The sequence below is a fragment of the Crocuta crocuta genome, unplaced genomic scaffold (genome assembly GCF_008692635.1).
Source record: "Crocuta crocuta isolate KB4526 unplaced genomic scaffold, BGI_CrCroc_1.0 scaffold99, whole genome shotgun sequence".
NCBI lineage: Eukaryota > Metazoa > Chordata > Mammalia > Carnivora > Hyaenidae > Crocuta > Crocuta crocuta.
Window position 1 is genome coordinate 6041451 of NW_027551560.1, and position 18934 is coordinate 6060384.

The 18934-nt window shown below is 40.3% G+C and overlaps 1 protein-coding gene across 1 annotated transcript in view; it reads right to left on the reverse strand.

Annotated features, from left to right (window-relative positions):
* Window positions 1-995: 995 nt before the first annotated feature.
* The window catches only part of FANCC (FA complementation group C), a 260016-nt gene continuing 242077 nt past the window's right edge, over window positions 996-18934 (reverse strand). Inside the window, exons 13-15 of the mRNA XM_077749500.1 lie at window positions 17312-17486; window positions 12850-13056; window positions 996-1936 (exon numbers count right to left, since the gene is read on the reverse strand). Of these exons, the coding sequence (XP_077605626.1) occupies window positions 1682-1936; window positions 12850-13056; window positions 17312-17486 (637 nt within the window). The 3' untranslated portion in view covers window positions 996-1681. The remainder of the gene's footprint in view (window positions 1937-12849; window positions 13057-17311; window positions 17487-18934) is intronic.

An 18934-nucleotide genomic window follows, 5' to 3' on the forward strand; every position in this document is an offset into this window, starting at 1 on the left:
TAAAGGCTTTGTAAAGGAACTGGAGATTCTACAAAAAGGCTGAGGTAAGGTCACGACAGGAAGGAAACTTCCAGAAATGCAGCTTCAATAGTCTGAGGTGGATAACGGTTTTGTTAATACTGTTTGCTGCAGAATACAGCGTGACTGGATTTCCAGTGGGAGCATACCCACAAGGAAGTTTGACTTTAGGGACTCCCTTTAGGGACTATTCACAGCCACCAAGCAGACTCCTTTCTTCATGCTCACAGAGGTTGGTCACAGCTTCCATGGCAAACAACATAGGAGAGATGTCCTCGACTCCAAGTGAAGCCTACAACTCCTTTATCAGAACTACTACACATTTTGAGGAGAACTTTTTATATGAAAGTAGAAATACTGGTAGCCATGACTAAAGTATCTTATCAGTACACTGTTCAAACTGCAACATTTCTCAAAAGTCAAAAGGTCTTGAATTTTTCAGATCTTTAGGTAGATCCATATACCAAAACCACAACCTCTAATACAACAAAATGTTACTCATACCTCAAATAGGAGCTCAAACTGCAGGAGACTCAGTGATTACTAACACAAAAATCAAAGTAGCCATAAAAGTTCTGACTGAATCGGTCCATAGAAGGCACACAAAAGAGCACACGATCAGTGCATATGAAGAATAAACTTGAGGGGCACCTGGGTGGCTGTCAGTTAAGCATCCGACTCTTGATCTCGGCTCAGGTCATGATCTCATGGTTTCGAGTTCAAGCCCCATGTAGGACTGCAGTGACAGTGCATACTTGGGATTCTCTCTCTCTCCTCCCTCTGCCCTTCCTTTGCTCACTTGCTCTCAGAATAAACTTAAAGGAAAAAAGAAAAAAGGAAACTGAGGTCCTGGAATGATTTAATTCCATGTAAGAAAAAAAAAAAGAAACTTGAAAGGGGAAAAAATTTTCAACTGATGTGAAATAAATATGGGGGTTACCTATTCTTTATTAGAAATTTCTAATTCCCACCTTAGTTAACTTGACAACTGAAATATAATCTCTTCTTCCAGAACACAGCCTATATTCTCCCCTGTCAGCCCTGAGGCAATGTGAGCTCTCTTAGTGGGAGTGTTTAGCAAATAGAAAGCAAAAGGAGTTAGCATTTGAACTGGCTTTATTTCCTTGCTAAGCAGGGCTGTTCTCCACAGCAGGGTTGGCTTGAGTGCCCACCAGTGAGCAATGGCCCCAGTCACTACCACTTGTTATTGGGCCTGATGGCCTCTGCTTGACCTCAGAGGTGCCCGAGAGACTCCTCAATGAAGAATTTCTTAGGGAAGCAAGAGAGTGTGGCTCTATCTCAAAGCCCCGTGGATTAAAAGAAACACCAATAACAGTAGCCTGACTTCTGAAAAAAGAGGTATGTGGAAAAGGACTAAGTTACTTCTAAATTGATCAGTGGTTCATGACCAATTTCTTGGTCCAAACACTCTGAACAACTCAAGTAATAGTTGTGTGTCTTCATTTGATATGAGGAAAAAAGGAAATGAAAGTGTTCTCCTATTCATGGCTTTTCTCCAATGATTCTCTGACAGTTGGACTGAGCAGGTAGGGAATGCTCAAGGCACAATCTACTCTTGAACTAATAAACCGGACTGAGCTTGGACTAAAGAACTTGTCTTCTCACTTCATAAAATATGTACTTGCAGCTCTTGCCAAGAGGTCTATGGCTCATCCTCAACACTCATTCCACGAAGAACTGGTCTCATCGTTTCATCACGAGGCCTCGGGGAGCCTGCTGCATGCATGGCAGCTCCACGTGCAGCAGGCTGGTGCTGGATGTGTGCACGCAGCTCAGCCAGGAGCTCCTGGGCCAGTTTTCTCGGCCTAGGGGCTTCCAGGCAGAGGTGATCCCATCTGTACAAGGTCTGGTCAAGAAAGCCAGCAATCTCGTGGCCTATCTCATCCGTTGGGGCCATCTGCAATGAGTACAGGGGAGAAAGAAAACTAAAACACTAACTAGACAAATTCATCTCTTTGTCCAGTGGACCAACCGGCCCGTCCTTCCCTGAAAAGCAGCTGCATTCCAGTTAGCTTTGAATGACTCTTGTTTTGTTTTCAAGGTGATTAGCAAAGCCAGTCTGTTCTCAGAGGTTGGCCATCCTGGGAGCAGAGTCATTTCCTAATGATCACCCTTTTCTGACAGAATGGCCCCAGACTCACAAAGGCTACAAATAAGCCCCACATTTCCTGGAATGCCAGTCACAAGCTGTGCAAGTATTTGCTGTGGGGAAGCAGAGGCAAGCCATGCAGCAGCCTGTCTGCAAAAGGCTCACACGAATATGAGAACTGGAAAGTGCTGAAAGGAAAATGCCACCTGTTTTCACACAAACAACTTTATAAATGGCATTCTTGGGCTAGCAACCCGGGCCCACTTGCTTTTTAATAGACATCTAAGGTTTTAACACCTGATTCTCAAGGGAAGCAGGAAACACAGGAATTGTTAGTTCTGCTAAATACAGCCTCATGACATTCTTCGTTGATGGTGCCCGCAAGTATTTTCCTAAGAACTTCAGCTCAGCAAAAAGGGAAGGGTGAGAACCTCACAACTGAATTGTACTGAGTTTGCTGTGATTTTTTTAGACACAAGCACATTAAGAAGCCCTGATTTTGAGAGCATTCTACATACACATTTTGTGTGTGGCAGTTTATATAGACCACTCAGTCAAATATTTGATTAGTCAAGCAGCAGCCAAAAGTCAGCTTCCTCTCCATTGCCACAGTGGGCCTTCTGGTAGGGTAGCCAACCACCCTCGGACTATCACACGGCTCTGGAGACTCTTCATTCCAGGGCCACCACCTCAGACCAGCAGCTGAAGCAGACAGGCAGCACAGGATACCATGGGGCATACCGTGACAGCATTAGCTCTCTTCAGCCCCAGCTGGGATGGGCCCTGCTGGGTGCGGGGGGCAGGCCACCAGCCTAGGTGGAGTTTACTGTGGCTCTTGGTGTCCGTATTACCATTGCATGGTTTTGACTCAGAATCCCAGATGCTGTGGGTAACCTCTGTCAGACACAGTCTGTCTTTGTGGATGAAACTGCATGAGCCTCCTTGAGACACTTAAAAGAGTTAATGTACACCCTAGACCCTAAGTGCTGAGAGATTGCCATTGGTCCCAGGGCCTCCACTGGGCTGGTACAGCCATGACAGATGACTGTGGAGGCCGCCCAGTTGGACCTCATGTCATCTTCATGAGGCAGCTCAACCTCCACACTGTTCCACTCACGGTCTCTAGTCACACGAGCCCACCTCCCTGCAGCTGAAGTAGGCCATCTGTATTGTTAGCTGAGGTTAAGTTCATTTGAGTTCAACAACTACGGAACTTAACTCCATGTTTCAGATGCTAGCTAACTTTTTACCTGTGACTGCTGTGGTCCAGCAATAAAGACGAAGGAGAAGGAGAGAGAAACATGAGCTCAGGGCAGGACAGGAGGCAGAGAGAGTGAGCCTCAGGGGCAGGAGGAAACCAAACACCATCTGAGCCGCTTGTGTCTCATCCGGGTCAAAGAGGTGCAGAGTAAGGGAGCACGTGAAGACGGCAAACAAGTGAGTGGCACAAGAAACATAGGAACCAGAGGAGCAGAACACCGCACAAGAAGAGGCAGGGCTTCTGAGAAACAAGTTCAGTGGAAATTCTCAGAAGCCCAAGGCAGGCAGAAGCTGACTGCTGGGGCCTGTGCAGGAGCCAAAGAAACAGTTCATAGGGAGTGGCCCTAATGATTAGGGATACTGAGCATCTCCTCATGCCTGTTGGCCATCTGTATGTCCTCTTTGGAAAAATGTCTATTCAGGTTCTCTACCCATTTTAATAGGATAATTTGCATTTTTTGGTGTTGACTTATATAAGTTGTTTATATACTGTGGATATTAGCCTTTTATCAGATATCATTTGCAAATATCTTCTTCCATTTAGATTACTTTTTCATTTTGTTAATGCTTTCCTTCACTATGAAAGCTTTTCATTTTGGTATAATCCCAACTGTCTCTTTTTGCTTTTGTTTCCCTGGCCTAAGGAGACATACCTAGAAAAATGTTGCTAAGACCAATGTCAAAGGGATTACAAGCTATGTTTTCTTCTGGGAGTTTTATGGTTGTAGGTCTCATATTTAAGTCTTTGATCCATTTTGAGTCTATTTTTATGTATGCTGTAAGACACTGGTACAGTTTCATTCTTCTCCATGTAGCTATCCGGTTTTCTCAGCACTATTTACTACAGAGACTGTCTTTTTCCCATTGCAGATTCTTGCCTCCTTTGTCATAGATTAGTTGACCATGTAAGTATGGGTTTATTTCTGGGATCTCCGCTCTGTTCCAATTATCTGTGTGTCTATTTTTGAGCCAGTACCATATACTTTGCAGTATATCTTGAGATCTGGGACTGTGATACCACTGGCTTTGTTATTTCTCAAAATTACTCTAGCTATTCAGTGTCTTTTGTGGTTCCATACAAATTTTCAATTTGTTGTAGTTCTGTGAAAAATACTATTGGTATTTTGACAGGAATAGCATTGAATCTACAGACTGCTTTGGGTAATAAGGACATTAATTCTTCCAGTCTATGGGCATGGTATATCTTTTAGTTTGCGTCATCTTCAATTTCTTTCATCAAAGTAGTAAGGTTAGATTGTTTGAGGTCTTTCATTAATGAAAGTAGTTTTCAGAGTATAAGTCTTTCAATTTCTTGGTTAAATTTATTCCTAGGTATTTAATCTTTTTGGTGTAACTGTAAATGGAGTGGTCTTCTTTTTCTTTCTGCTACTTTCTTGTTAGTATATAGAAATGCAACAGATTCCTGCATATTAATTTTGTATCCTGCAACTTTATGGAATTCATTTATTCTTTTTTTAATTTTAATTTTTTTACTTTTAAAAAATGTTTATTGTTGAGGGAGAGAGCACAAGCAGGGGAGGGGCAGAGAGAGAGGGGGACAGAGGATCTAAAACAGGCTCTGTGTTGACAGCAGACAGCCTGATGCTGGGCTCAAACTCACAAACCATGAGATCATGACCCGAGCTGAAGTCAGACACATAACAGACTGCACCACATTTATTAATGTGCCCTAGGTGCCCCTCATTTATTAATTCTAATAGTTTTGCTGGTGGAGTCCATGGCTCTCTATGTATAGCATCATGTTAGGTGCAAATTATGACAGTTTACTTTTTCCTTACCAATAATGGATGCATTTTGTTTCTTTTTCTTGTCTGACTGCTGTAGATAGGACTTCCAGTACTATGTTGAATAAAACTGGCAACAGTAGATGTCCTTGTTTTGTTCCCAATCTTAGAGGAAAAGCTCTAAATTTAACTTTCTCCACTGAGTATGATGTTAGTTGTGGGTTTGTCATATATGGTCTTTATTGGAATACCTTCCTTAAATTTAAGCCTATTCTGTTGAGAGTTTTTAATCATAAATGTGTGTTTAATTCTGTCAGGTGCTTTATCTGCAAACATTAAAATGACTATGATTATCATATGTCATTTTGTTAATGTGATATATCACATTGATTGATTTACAAATATTGAACTATGCTTGCATCCATGGCATAAATCCCACTTGATCATGGGGAATTGTATTTAAAATTTTTTTTTAATGTTTGTTTATTTTTGAGGGAGGGAGGGAGAGGGAGTGAGGAAGGGAGGGAGGGAGAGGGAGAGGGAAAGAGAGAGAGAGAGAGAGAGAGCATGCGAGAGCAAGCACTAAGGGGAGAGGGGCAGAGAGAGAGCCACACACAGAATCTGAAGCAGGTTCCAGGCTCTGGGCCGTCAGCACAGAGCCTGACAGGGCTCGAACTCATGAACCACAAGATCATGACCTGGGGTTCACGAAGTTAGGCACTTAACCAACTGAGCCACCCAGGTGACCTATCCTCTTTCATTTCTGATTTTTTTTATTTGGGTCTTCTGTTTTTATGCCTAAAGGTTTACCAATTTTGTCTAACTTTTCAAAGAACTAGCTCTTGGGTTTATTGATCTTTTTTTTCCTTTCTTTTTTTAAGCTCTCAATTTCATTTATTTCTGCTCCAATCTTCATTATTTATTTTCTTACACTAACTTTGGGCTTTGTTCTCTTTCAAGTTCTTTAGGTGTAAGGTTAGATTATTTGAGATTTTTCTTGTTTTTTATAATAGATCTGTATTTTTATAAACTTCCTTCTTAGAACTGCTTTCACTGCATCTGAAAGATTTTGGACCACTGTGTTTGCATTTTGTCTCTGTGTATTTTTCTGATAGCCTCTCTGATTTTCTTCATTGACCCATTAGTTGTTTAATAGCAGGTTGCTTAGCCTCCACATGTTTGTTTTTTAGTTTTCTTTTCATTTCTTTTTATGATTGATTTCTAGTTTCACACCATGGTGGCTTGGGAAAGATGCGTGGTATGATTTCAATCTTCTTAAATTTATTGAGACCTGTTTTATGACCTAACATGTGATCTATCCTAGACAATATTCCATGTACACTTGAAAAGATAGCGTATTCTGGTATTTTGGGGTGTAATGTTCTGTATATATTGAAATCCATCTAGTCTAGAGGGTCATTCGAAGAAGCTGTTTCCTTATTGATTTTCTGCCTGGATGATCTAGTCATTGGAATAAGTGAGATATTAATTAAAGTTCCCTACTCTTACTGTATTATTAGTAATTTATCCCTTTATGTCTGTTAATACTTGCTTTATGTATTTATGTATTTAGATGCTTCAATGTTGGGTACATAAATATTTATAATTATTTTATCCTCTTGGTAGATCAATCCCTTTACCATAACATAATGCCCTTGTCTCTTGTTACAGTCTTTGTTTTAAAATCTATTTTGTCTAATATGAGTATTACTCTTTCTTTTTCCATTTGCATGGAATATCTTTTTCCATTCTTTCACTTTCAGTCTGTATGTCTCTTTAGATCTGAAATGAATCTCTTGTAGGCAGCATGTAGATGAGGGTATTGAGTTTTATTTTTTTTTAATCCACTTTACCACCTATGTCTTTTGATTGGAGTATTTAGACCATTTACATTTAAAGTAATTACTGGGGCACCTGGGTGGCTTTGGCTCAGGTCACGATCTCATGGTTTGTGGATTTGAGCCCTGTGTCAAGCTCTGTGCTGACAGCTTGGAGCCTGGAACCTGCTTCAGATCCTCTGTCTCCCTTTCTCTCTCTGCCCCTCCCCTGCTTGCTCTCTCTCTCCCTCAAAAGAAATAAACATTTAAAAATAATTATTGATAGGTATGTATATATTGCTATTTTGTTCATTGTTTTCTGGTTGCTTTTGTAGATCTCTGTTTCTTTCATCTCTCATTCTCTTTCCTTATGATTGACAGCTTTGTTTAGTGTTATGCTTGGTTTTCTTTCTCTTTATTTTTTTATGTATCTATTATAGGTTTTTGGTTAATGACTACCATGAGGTTCATATATGACATCCTAATTATATAGCAGTCTACATTAAATTGATAGTCACTTAAGTCTGAACACATTCTAAAAAAAAATTCCTTTTTGTCTTCCCACCCAAGGTTATATACATATTACTACTTTTTGCTACTTTTGTTAACCTTCATACTAGTTTGATAAGTGATTGCTCTACTATCTTTTACTATGTGTTTCTTTTACTCATGAAATTTTTCCTTTTATAATTTTCTTATTTCTGATTATGGCTTTTTCTTTTCCACTTAAGGAATTCCCTTTAACATTTTTTTGTAAGGCTGATTTAGTGATGATGAACTACTTTGACTTTTGTCTGGGAAACGATCTCTCTTTAATTCTGAATGATAATCTTGCCAAGAGAGTATTCTTGCTTGTTTTTTTCCCTTTCATCCTTTTGAATCTATCATGCCACTCCCTTCTGACCGGCAAAGTTTCTGCTGAAAAGTCCATTGAAAGCCTTTGGGAGTTTCCGTTGTATGTTACTAGTTGCTTCTCTCTTCTTGCTTTTAAAATTCTCTCTTCATCTTTAATCTTTAACATTTTAATTATTATGGTCATGGTGTGGACTTCCTTTGGTTCATCTTGTTTGAAATTCTCTGTTTCCTTAACCTGGATGTTTGTTTCTTTCCCTACATTAGGGAAATTTTCAGCTATTATTTCTTCAGATACGTTTTCTGCCCCTTTCTTTCTTCTTCTGTTTGTGCACTTGATGTTGTCCAAGACAGCCCTTAATTTCATTTTAAAAAAAGGTCTTCCTTCTGCTCATCGTGGTGTTGTTCCATTATCCTGTCTTCCAGATCACTGATCCATTCTTCTAATCTGCTGTTCACTTCCTCTAGTGTATTTTTAATTTCAGTTATTGTATTTTTCATTGATTCATTCTATTTCAGTTTATTTACTTATTTTTGAGAGACAGAACAAGCAGGGGAGGGGCAGAGAGAGGGAGAGAGAGAGAGAATCCCAAGCAGGCTCGGCAACATCAGCATGGAGCCCTATGTGGGACTCAAACCATGAACCGTGAGATCATGACCTGAGCTGAAACCAAGAGTTGGACACTTAAACAACTGGGTCACTCAGGTGCCTCTGATTCATTCTCTTTTATATTATCTATGTCTTTGTTAAAGTTCTCAGTAAATTCACCGAATTTTCTCTCCATTGTTTTCTTAAATAGTTAAAAATATTTATTTATCTATCTAAAGTAAGATCTGTGCAGGGCTTGAACTCATGATCCTGAGATCAAGCTCTGCCAGGTGAGCCATCTGGGCACCTGTTTTTTTAGATTCTACATATAAATGAAACATCTGGTATTTATCTTTTTATTTTATTTATTATTATTTTTAATCTTTCTCTTTATAATTTTGCTTAGCACAATACCCTCAAGGTCTATCCATGTGGTTGCAAATGGCAAGATTTCATTTTTTTTCATTTTTTTATGGCTGAGTAATAACAGTCCATATACATACTATATATAACCTTTTTATCCATTCATCTATTGACAGACACTTAGGTTGCTTCCATATATGGACTATTGTAAATAATGCTACAATGAACATAGGGATGTGTGTTAGTTCTTTGAATGGGTGTTTTCATTTTCTTCACATAAATACCTAGAAGTAGAATTTCTGGATTGTATGTATTTTTAATTTTTTGAGCAACTTCCATATTACTTTCTATAGTGGCTACACCAATTTACATTCTCACCTACAGGGTATACAAGGTTCTCTTTTCTTCACATCCCTGTCAACTCTTAGTTTTTGTCCTTTTGATAACAGCCTATCTGATAGGTGTGAAGTGATATCCACTGTGGTTTTGATTTGCATTTCCCTGTGAGTTAGTGATGGTGAGTATCTTTTCAAGTGTATCTTGGCCATCTGTATTTCTTTGGAAAAATATCTGTTTAAGTCTTCTGGCCAATTTTAATCATTATTTTAAGTTGTGAAAGTTCTTTATATATTTTAGATATTAGCCCTTTAGCAGATGTATGATTTGCAAATATCTTCTCCCATTCAGTACATTACCTTTTCACTTTGTTGATGGTTTCCCTCACCATGAAAAGGCTTTTTTAGTTTGATGTAATCCCATTTGTTTTATTTTAGCTTTTATTGCCCTTGCCTGAGGAAACTGGTCCAAAAAAATACCACTAAGACTGATGTCAAAGAACTTACTGCCTATGTTTTTTCTTTTAGGATTATACGGTTTTAGTTCTTACATTCAAGTGTTTAATCCATTTTGAATCTATTTTTATATATGGTATAAGATAGTGGTCCAGTATTCCCAACACCATTTATTGAGTGTCTTTCCCCATTGTATATTCCTGCCTCCATTTTTGTAGATTAATTACATATGTGTGTATTTATTTCTGGACTCTCTACTCCATTGATCTATATGTCTGTTTTGTGCCAGTTCCATACTACTTTGATTACTATAGCTTTGTAGTATAGTTTGAAATTAGGGCATGTGGTACCTCCAGTTTTGTTCTTTCTCAAAACTGCTTTGGCTATTTGGGATCTTTTGCGGTTCCATACAAAATTTAGGATTGTTTGCTCTAATTCTGTGAAAAATGCTATTGGTATTTTGATGGGGACTGTAATGAGTCTGCAGATTGCTTTGGGTAATAACTGTAACAATATTAATTCTTCCAATCAATGAACATGAAATATCTTTCCATTTATTTGTTGTTATCTTCAATTTCTCATCTCTTTGGTCAAACATTCCTATGTATTTTATTCTTTTTGATACAATTATAAATGGGATGGTTCACTTTTTGATGTTTCATTATTAGTGTATAGAAATGTAACTGATTTCTGTATGATAATTTTGTATCCTGTGACTTTACTGAATTCATTTATTAGTTCTAATAGTTTTTTGGTGGAGTCTTTAGGTTTCCTAAATATAGTATCATGTCGTCTGCAAATAGTGGCCAATATGGATGCCTTTTCTTTTTCTTGTCTGATTGCTATGGGTAGGGTCTGATTTCATGAGGTAGGCCTGTATTGCTATGAACTTCCCTCTTACAACTGCTTTTGCTGTGTGTTATAAACTTTGGAAGTTGTTTCCATTTTCATTTGTCTCACAGTATTTCTTTCATCTGTTTCAGGTGACAAAAATGTCTCTAACACTTTCATGACTCAAAAGTGCCTGCTGTTGACTTCTTGGAATAGCTTTTAATTTGAGAACAGTTTTAGACTTATAGTTTACTGAAAAAAATAATACAGAGAGATCCCATATCTCCCACATCTGGTTTTCCATTAACATCTTAAATTAATATAGTACATTTGTCACAATTAATAAACTGATATGGATTAGGACAGACTTTTTCTGATCTCCCCAGTTTTTCCCTAATGTCCTTTTTGTGCTCCAGGATAACCTCTAAGATACTACATTATATTTAGTTTTCATGTCTCCTTATGCTCCTCTTGGCTTTGACAGTTTCTAACACTTTCCTTTTTATGATGGCCTGGACAGTTTTGAAGAGGGCTGCATAGGTATTTTGTTGAGTGTACCTTAAGTGGGGATTGTCAATTGTTTTTCTTATTATTAGACTGGGGTTATAAAAGTTTGGGGGAGGAAGATCACAGAAGTGCCATTTTCATCACATTGTATTAAGGGTACTTATAGTCAACATGTCTTATGACTGTTCATATTGACCTTGATCACTTGGCTGAGGTAGTGGCTAAAGAGGGACTATTATAACTTATAGCTGGCCAGAGGTAATGGACACATGAACATTTATTTAGCTCTCAGTCTTCTGTCTGAACATGACAGGCAGGACTAACAGGCTGGCTGCTGTGGCCTGCCCGCTCCATGCTGACTCTTCTACCAGGACTGAGGAGAACCTCATGGGTGCTGGTTTCTGAGGTTGTTGGCAGACCTATTTATCCCTGGGACTCTCTTCATATTCACACTCAAATAGAACCTGCCCAGGGAAAGAGGCAAGAGGGGGCTCTCTGGATTCTGGGAACATTCCTGATTTGGTTCTGGCTACATGGTTATATTTGGTTTATGAACATTAATCAAGATGTAGGTTTTCTGTATGTATGTTATGTGTCAATAAAAAATAAAAACAAAAGCAAATAAAAATTCCAAAAGCCAGCATATGGATGCTTTTTACATTTGGTCTTTTAACCATTTTTAAGTGGACAATTCATTGGCATGAAGTAAATTTACAATATTATACAATCATCACGACCATCCGTTTCTAGAACTTTATCCCAAAACAATGCTCCATCCCTCTCCCCTGCCCAGCTCCTGGTAACCTCTATTCTACATTTTGTCTCTATAAACTTGCATATTCTAGGTACCTTATATAAGTGAATCACACAGCATATGTCCTTTTGTGTCTGGCTTATTTTACTTAGAATAATGTCCTCAAGGTTCATCCACCCCACAAGGGTGGCCAAGTGTCTGTTTAATTCTATTATTTCTTTTTACACAGAAGTAGAATTGCCAGATCATATGTAATTCTATGTTTAACTTTTCAAGGAACCATCAAAATCTTCCACAGTGGCTGTACCATTTTAGCATTCCCAACTAGAAATATTGGAGTGCTCCAATTTCTATACATCCTCACCAACACTTGTTATTTTCCATTTTGTTTATAATAGCCATCCTAGAGGGTATGGAATGTTACCTCATTGTGGGTTTTGATTTATACTTCCCTAATGGCTAATAATGTTGAGCATTTTTTCATGTGCTTATTACCTATTTATGATCTGTTGTCCATTTTTGAATTGGGTTTTTGCTGCTGTTGAGTTGTAAGAATTCCCAATATATTCTGGATACTAAACCTTTTATCAGATATGTGATTTTCAAATATTTTTTTTTCCCATTCCTTGAGTTTGTCTTTTCACTGTCTTACTAGTATCTTTGATGAACAAGATGTTTTAATTTTGATGAATTTCAATTTATCGATTTTTTGTTGGTGGTGCCTGTGCCTTTGATGATATATTCCAAGAAGTCATTGCCTAATCCAATGCCATGAATGATACTCAATTTTCCTGGGACCATTCTTTATCCCTCATGTCAGCTGGGTTTCAGAAGGAATTTTTTGTAGTTAGCAAACATTGTTTTTTTAATTAACAAAATTCTTTGGGTTGCTACAGGGAACACTCCTCACTGAAGTCTTGTTCCTCTTCATGAGGAATGTAACTGAAAGAATACATGGGAAGACAGAAGACCTAGTCTTACTATGGGGTCTGGCAGCAATCTGTGACCTCTTTTCTTGGAGCCTCCATTTTCTCTTCCTTATTATGAAGGTGTTACATGGGGCAGGTTCTGGGGTCCATCCCAACTATCAACTTCACTGCCTGTCCATCCATGTTTGGATAGCACCCTGGTACACACACTTGTCAGAGGCCAGGCAATCCTCTTACCTGGAATGCAAATGAGAATTAGCACACTAAAGAAGGGGAGACTTACAAGGGTGATGACTTCTTGAGCAATCGCATGGCCTCCAGGAGCCCAGAGCAGGAAGTTCAGGAGGAGGTGCCTAATCAGCTGTTGACATGAAGGTGGTCTGGTGTCTTGGTCTCGGCCTTCTGCAGCTGCTGCCTGTAGATCCCTGGCTGAGAGAATTGGATTTCTGAGCAGCCTTTTTAGGTGGCCGAGCACTGCCTTTACCTCTACCTGGGAAGTATAATTTCAAAGGTGAGAGATTAGGGAAGAGTCAGGACATGCATCGTTCTAGGATTTATTTGGGACTTTGAAGCAAGCCCCAGAAAGAGGAAAGGACTGGCGGCTGAGGGAAGGCAGACAGAGGAGACTCATGCCTGAGCTTATGCTCTGCTCCACACAAACCCAAATGGGTGTAATGGAAATTTCTTGACTTTCTTTCGTCTTGCTAAGCAGCCAAGGCACCATGCCAGGAACTGACCTTTTTTTTTTTTTGTAAGAAGAGAGACGGAGAAAAATCCTCAGCAGAATGTAGTCAGATTTTTATATTGTGGGAAAAAGAACAAAAGGTTCCTTGAAGGCTCGCTCTCTATCACAGCCACAAATCAATTAAAGCCCCATGCAATTGGACCTCCACTGAGCCAATGTTCTGATAAGAATGAGGTTTGCCTTTTGCCTTTTGCTATCTCTGAGGGGAGGAAAGACACACACACACCACATTTGTTTTGTTTCAGACACTGGGACAGTGTTCATACATGTTTAAAGCCCAAGCAGAGGTCACAAGTCTGTGGAATCCACATAATAATGGTGATTGTTATAGGTCTGTGGGTTGTTTTTGCATAAAAAATACTTTTTTCATGCTGAGACTGCTGCTTGCTATAAGACTGGTACATCAAGTTGTGACGTGGAAAACAAAGAAAAACTGAAAGCAATAGATCCAAAATGCCACATGGAACTCATGAACAGCTATGTTCCATCATTTTCGAAAGAGTACATAGGCCTATTCTGAGAATTCCCATGACCAATTTTATGGATTTTGTGTGAGTCGTCTTTTTTTCCCCCTGGAAGTTAAGGCCTCACTCAATGAGGTCTGTCATAAACTCCAGTACACTAGGAGTGCTGTGTGAGCTATTCTGACCACAATCCAAGACCGTGAGAAACTGCACCATGGGGCTCTTCCACGGAGAATGGCAGCATTCCAATAGGAGAGGGCTACTCTCTCACCACCTCCTCTGTCAGCTGGGCCCAGCCTGCCCTCATCTGATGGTGTCTATGGGAGCCCAGACCATCCTACCATCTCAATGGTCTGCAAAAATGTCGGGGCTTAGGAAGCTATGCGTTCATAGCCATTTTCTTCTTGACTGGCATTTGATTTTCTACTCTTGTTCAGTACCCTCTATGACTGGTTGTCTTTATCCCAGACCATCTTTCCCTTCAAATGCCTTCCATGTCCACAAGCTTCTACCCAGCATGCCAAAACTTTAAATGCTTTTTAATTTGTTTTTAGGTAAAAGAGATAAGCTTTCTTTTCTAAGAAGCTTTCTTTTTATCCTGCATTATGAAAATTTACATATGTTCATGAGAAAGTTTGAACGAAAAGGTATGATGTGGCTCCACCATCCAAATGAAAGATCTGATCTAACTTAATCTCAGGCTGGCCCTGTTCCATTTTCTCCGGGGAGATGGATGAAACCAAGTTCACAACCTTCTCTTCTTCCCAGGCCTTGTGAACCCAGCACTCACTATGCACCATGTTTGCTTACACTTCTCACAATGCACTGTAAGTAGTTTCCCGTATCTATGCACATAGTCTTTGAGAACATGATTTTTCATGGCAGAATGTTAGTCCATGGTTAGAATATGTCACAATTTATTTAGTCAGTTCCTTACTATTGAAAGTTTAGGCCATTTCTAACATCTGCAATTACAACAATGCTATAATGATATTCTTATACATAAATCTTTGTGTGGATCTTTAATTACTTCCTTAGGATAATTCCTAGAAATGGAATGACAAAGTCAGAGTATAAACCCTGGCTTAATTCTTATGGGTATTCAAACACAGGCACTTTGTGTTTTTATCAGGATCAAATTCAAAGTTAGCAAAAGCAGATGAACACTGGCTAACGGCGAACAGGGACTACAGAGACAAAGGTGGGTCTTTGTGCGGCAGTTGCCCTTGCGCCCCCATTACTGAACTGCAAGGATGGCCAGTGGAGGCTTGCCCACAGTACGATGTTAGGGCTGAGTGATTAGCAGGATTTCATGATACCTTTTGAGGAAAGGGCACAGATGTTGTCAGGCTCATTCAGATCTCCCAATAAACATGCATTCAAAGGCAGCACACAGTTTGTTTCTCAAGTCACCCAACAGACCATCAAACAGATTAAAGTTCACAAAACCCAGGAGAGAAGGAGGTGTATATTACTAAACTAGGAAAACTGTGCCTACTTGCTCCCCAGGATGTCACATACACCAGTGCCTCAGGTTGGGCACCAAGGAGAAAGAGGCTTTAGGCTAACAAATGTGAAACATGTCTTCAATCATAAGACAGATAGCCCCCTCTGACAGTATAGCTAAGAAGGAAGCGAACATGCTGGTGCTAAACTACTCTGAAGGAGCGAATCCATTCTTATCCATTATGCTACAGCATCCCTGCAGTAAGAACTATGCACAGAGTAAAAAAAGAAAAAAAAAAGAGAGACCAAGGTTAAGTATTTAGAAAGACATGCCAATGCAGAACTTTCTAGACATTACTTTTTTTTGGACGACTTATTTCTCTACCTTTCAAAAGTGAATCTATGTCCATTTCAATGATTGACAGGGACTTTAACACATAACCTACCAACTTAGCTTATAAGGAATCAAATATAAAGTATGTATAACAGGGCTTTGGAAATCATTAGTGCTACAAACATTTTAACTGTTATCACTAAAAATAAGATAATGAAAACATAATTAGGCTTTATATTAATTAGTTTAATGTGATATTTTAAAAGGGAGATAGAGGGGTGCCTAGGTGGCTCAGTCGGTTAAGCGTCCGACTTTGGCTCAGGTCATGATCTCATGGTTCATAGGTTCAAGCCCCGCGTCAGCCTCTGTGCTGACAGCTAGTTCAGAGCCTGGAGCCTGTTTCAGATTCTGTATCTCCCTCTCTCTCTGACCCTCCCCTGTTCATGTCTCTCTCTCTCTCAGAAATAAATAAAACATTAAAAAAAGGAGGAGATAGAAAGTTTCCTTTTTAATCATAAAGCAATCCTCAAATACATATGTGGATTATGATAATTTCTTTAAAACATTGTATTTTTGATCCAAAAGAAATTATCACCAAATTTCAAGTTTTTAAAATCTAAAAATCTTTCTTTCCTCTGCCATGCAAATCTTTGTTCATTTTTTAAAATGCTTATCTATCCATTTTTGAGAGAGAGAGAGAGAGAGAACGAGCAGGGGAGGGGCAGAGAGAGAGATGGAGACCTAGAATTTCAAGCACAACATGGAGCTCAAACCCATAAACTGTGAGATAAATGACCTGAGCTGAAATCAAGAGTTGGACACTTAACCAACTGAGCCACCCAGGTACTCCATGCCATGCAAGTCTTTAAATAAGAAAAATGCTGTATATGTCTGTACATATGTGTACTAGTCTCTACTTTTTTCAAACAACAGAAAACATCAAGCAAATAGGAGCCCTGCTCTCTATAAAGAAACCTGCTTCCTTTAATTATTGAAATTAGCAAAGAGTGCTAGCAGTTGAAGTTTTAAAAACCAGCAAATAAATGTTTGTAAGGGAGGTGCCAATGCCTTTAATCAAAGCACTGCTTCCTGTAGTCATTATACTCCACATAAAATAATAGCTCTCTTTGCCACAGACAGCCAGTCCTGCATTAGCTGCTCTGTTATTTGGGGAATGCCCAAGTCCTTTCTCAGAAGCTAAGGGGTTAATATCAGATTACTTTAGTAAGAGTGCTAAACAAAGCCTGTAATGTGAGGATTTGTTGTCTGATCAAAGAAAGCAGTAAGTCAAGATGGAAGCAGACAGGGCCAGGCTCTGATCAGAGAGAGGACAGTGCTCCTCAGAGGAGCGGTCCGATTCTGCATGGCAAATGCTAGAGGACTTGGCCCCTGGGCCAGGGCCGACTGTAACCAAGGGCACTTGTGGCAGTTGAGCTGGAACAGAGAAAACAGTGTAGGGGACGGAAGGGCTATGTCTTATCTCCTTGGTGCTTCCCAGGAAAGCAGAGAGGCAGTTTCCCATCTCTAGTCAACTCTGTGAGGCAAGAAGACATCTCCAACCACAAAGTGAGCATGCATGTACTTACTCATCTGGGTGGATATGTACATGCTACCACACGTGAGCAGTGAACACCCAGTGCTTAGGTGCCTGAGGGGTAGTGGAGGCTAAACCCACTATAAGCCCCTTCCTACAGCATCTTTTCTGATCTCAAGAGATGAACCCAGGGCACCACACGCAGCAGGTCCTGCCACCCACCATGGTTTGTACTCGCTGCTGACTCCCGTCACATGGGCCATAGCTGAATGCCAAGAGCCACAGCAGGGCTTCGGGGGGTTCAGCTTCTGACATCACTAGCTGCTCAGCCGCAATGTCAGCCCATCCTCCAAAGTGAATGAACAAAAACCAGCACTCAAAGGGGCCTCCGTAGGACCTGGAACAGAACCAAAACACATGGCAGACGAGCGACTTGACTTCTTTCTCTCTTTAGTTCTTAAAGCAGCTGTAATGTCTGCAAACGGTTGGCTTAAATTGTTCTTATCCACTGAGGTACATCTTACAAGGAACACAAGTTAGATTCAAAAAATAGCTTACAATCCCACTCTGAACCCATCACAGCCCCTTCAAAGGCAGGTCTTTCAAAACCCCATGTGCCCTGAGGACTTTAGACACTTAAATCTTTATATCCGAGGACCATGAGTGGGTACAGACCTTTGACAAAGCCTGGACCATGACCAACAGGAATGCTACACGATGAGAACCTGCAGCCCCCCTCTGCTTTCTGTAAGGCCTGCACAGCTGGGCTGCTGTGGAGAGGGGGCCTCCCAGCCCTGAGGCAGCCACCCGGGTAGCTCCAGTGCAAGAAATGAGGGGGCTCCCTGGGGTCCAGATGGAGACCAGAGAAGGGATGCAGACACAAACCATGTGTGATTTCCTTTCTGACAAAACACAAGATTCTGGTCAGTATTTTGGCAGTGATGAACTTTGAATGGGCTGCATAATGTATATGTTTTCCTGTCATATGTGTGTGCCAGCTGAAAAGTTAGAAGCTTTTGTGAAGCTATCCTTTGCCATGCTGGGAATGGAGAGATGCACTGGCTGTTTAAAAGATAAACTCTGCTCAAGGAAAGGATCCATTAATCTGCATAGTGACCATATCAGCAGCTTAACATCTCCCCTGGAGAAAATGGTCCGGGACTGGCCTAAGATCAGAACTCCTCTTCTGAACCAAGGAGGTTCCTGGAACAGGAGAGTTCTGGACCCCTCTTGGTTGGATCTGGGTCTGCTCTATCCGTTCTGAGAGCAGGTAATTAAATGTTTTGAAATCTAGGTTGGAGAACAGTGGAGAGAAAAGAAAGGGGAGTGAGTATTAATCTTACTTGTCCCAAAAGTGGGAGAGCTGATGCTCTGTGGGCCACATCAGTGGTTGGCTGTGTTACGATGGCTCCGAAGTCAGGAGTAGGCTCCAGAGGGTATCTTCCATACAGACCTCACTATAAGCTGAACAGCAGGGCTCTCTCATGCTCCCTAGATAGGGGCTTCCATGGCCTGCCTCGCAGAAATGGGCCTGGTCCTTCTTTCTCTTTTGTATCAGTAACTGGAGTACGTGAGGCAGTCCCAGTGGCTGGCTGAGAAAGCACCAGAACCTGCTCACTGACCCCTCTCTGCAGATGGACCTGGAAATCTAGTTAAGGCAGATCTAAGTTAGGTAGGAGTCCCATGAGGCTTTGCATCAAGGTCCTACTGTTCATAAGAGACAAACTGAAAGGATCCACATGGGACTGACAGGTGTTACTGGCCGTTACCATGGCTGATACTCTGAACCCCACTTGGTGGTCAGTTCTTTTTATCTCCTTTATTGGTAAGAATCTTGAGGGGTTG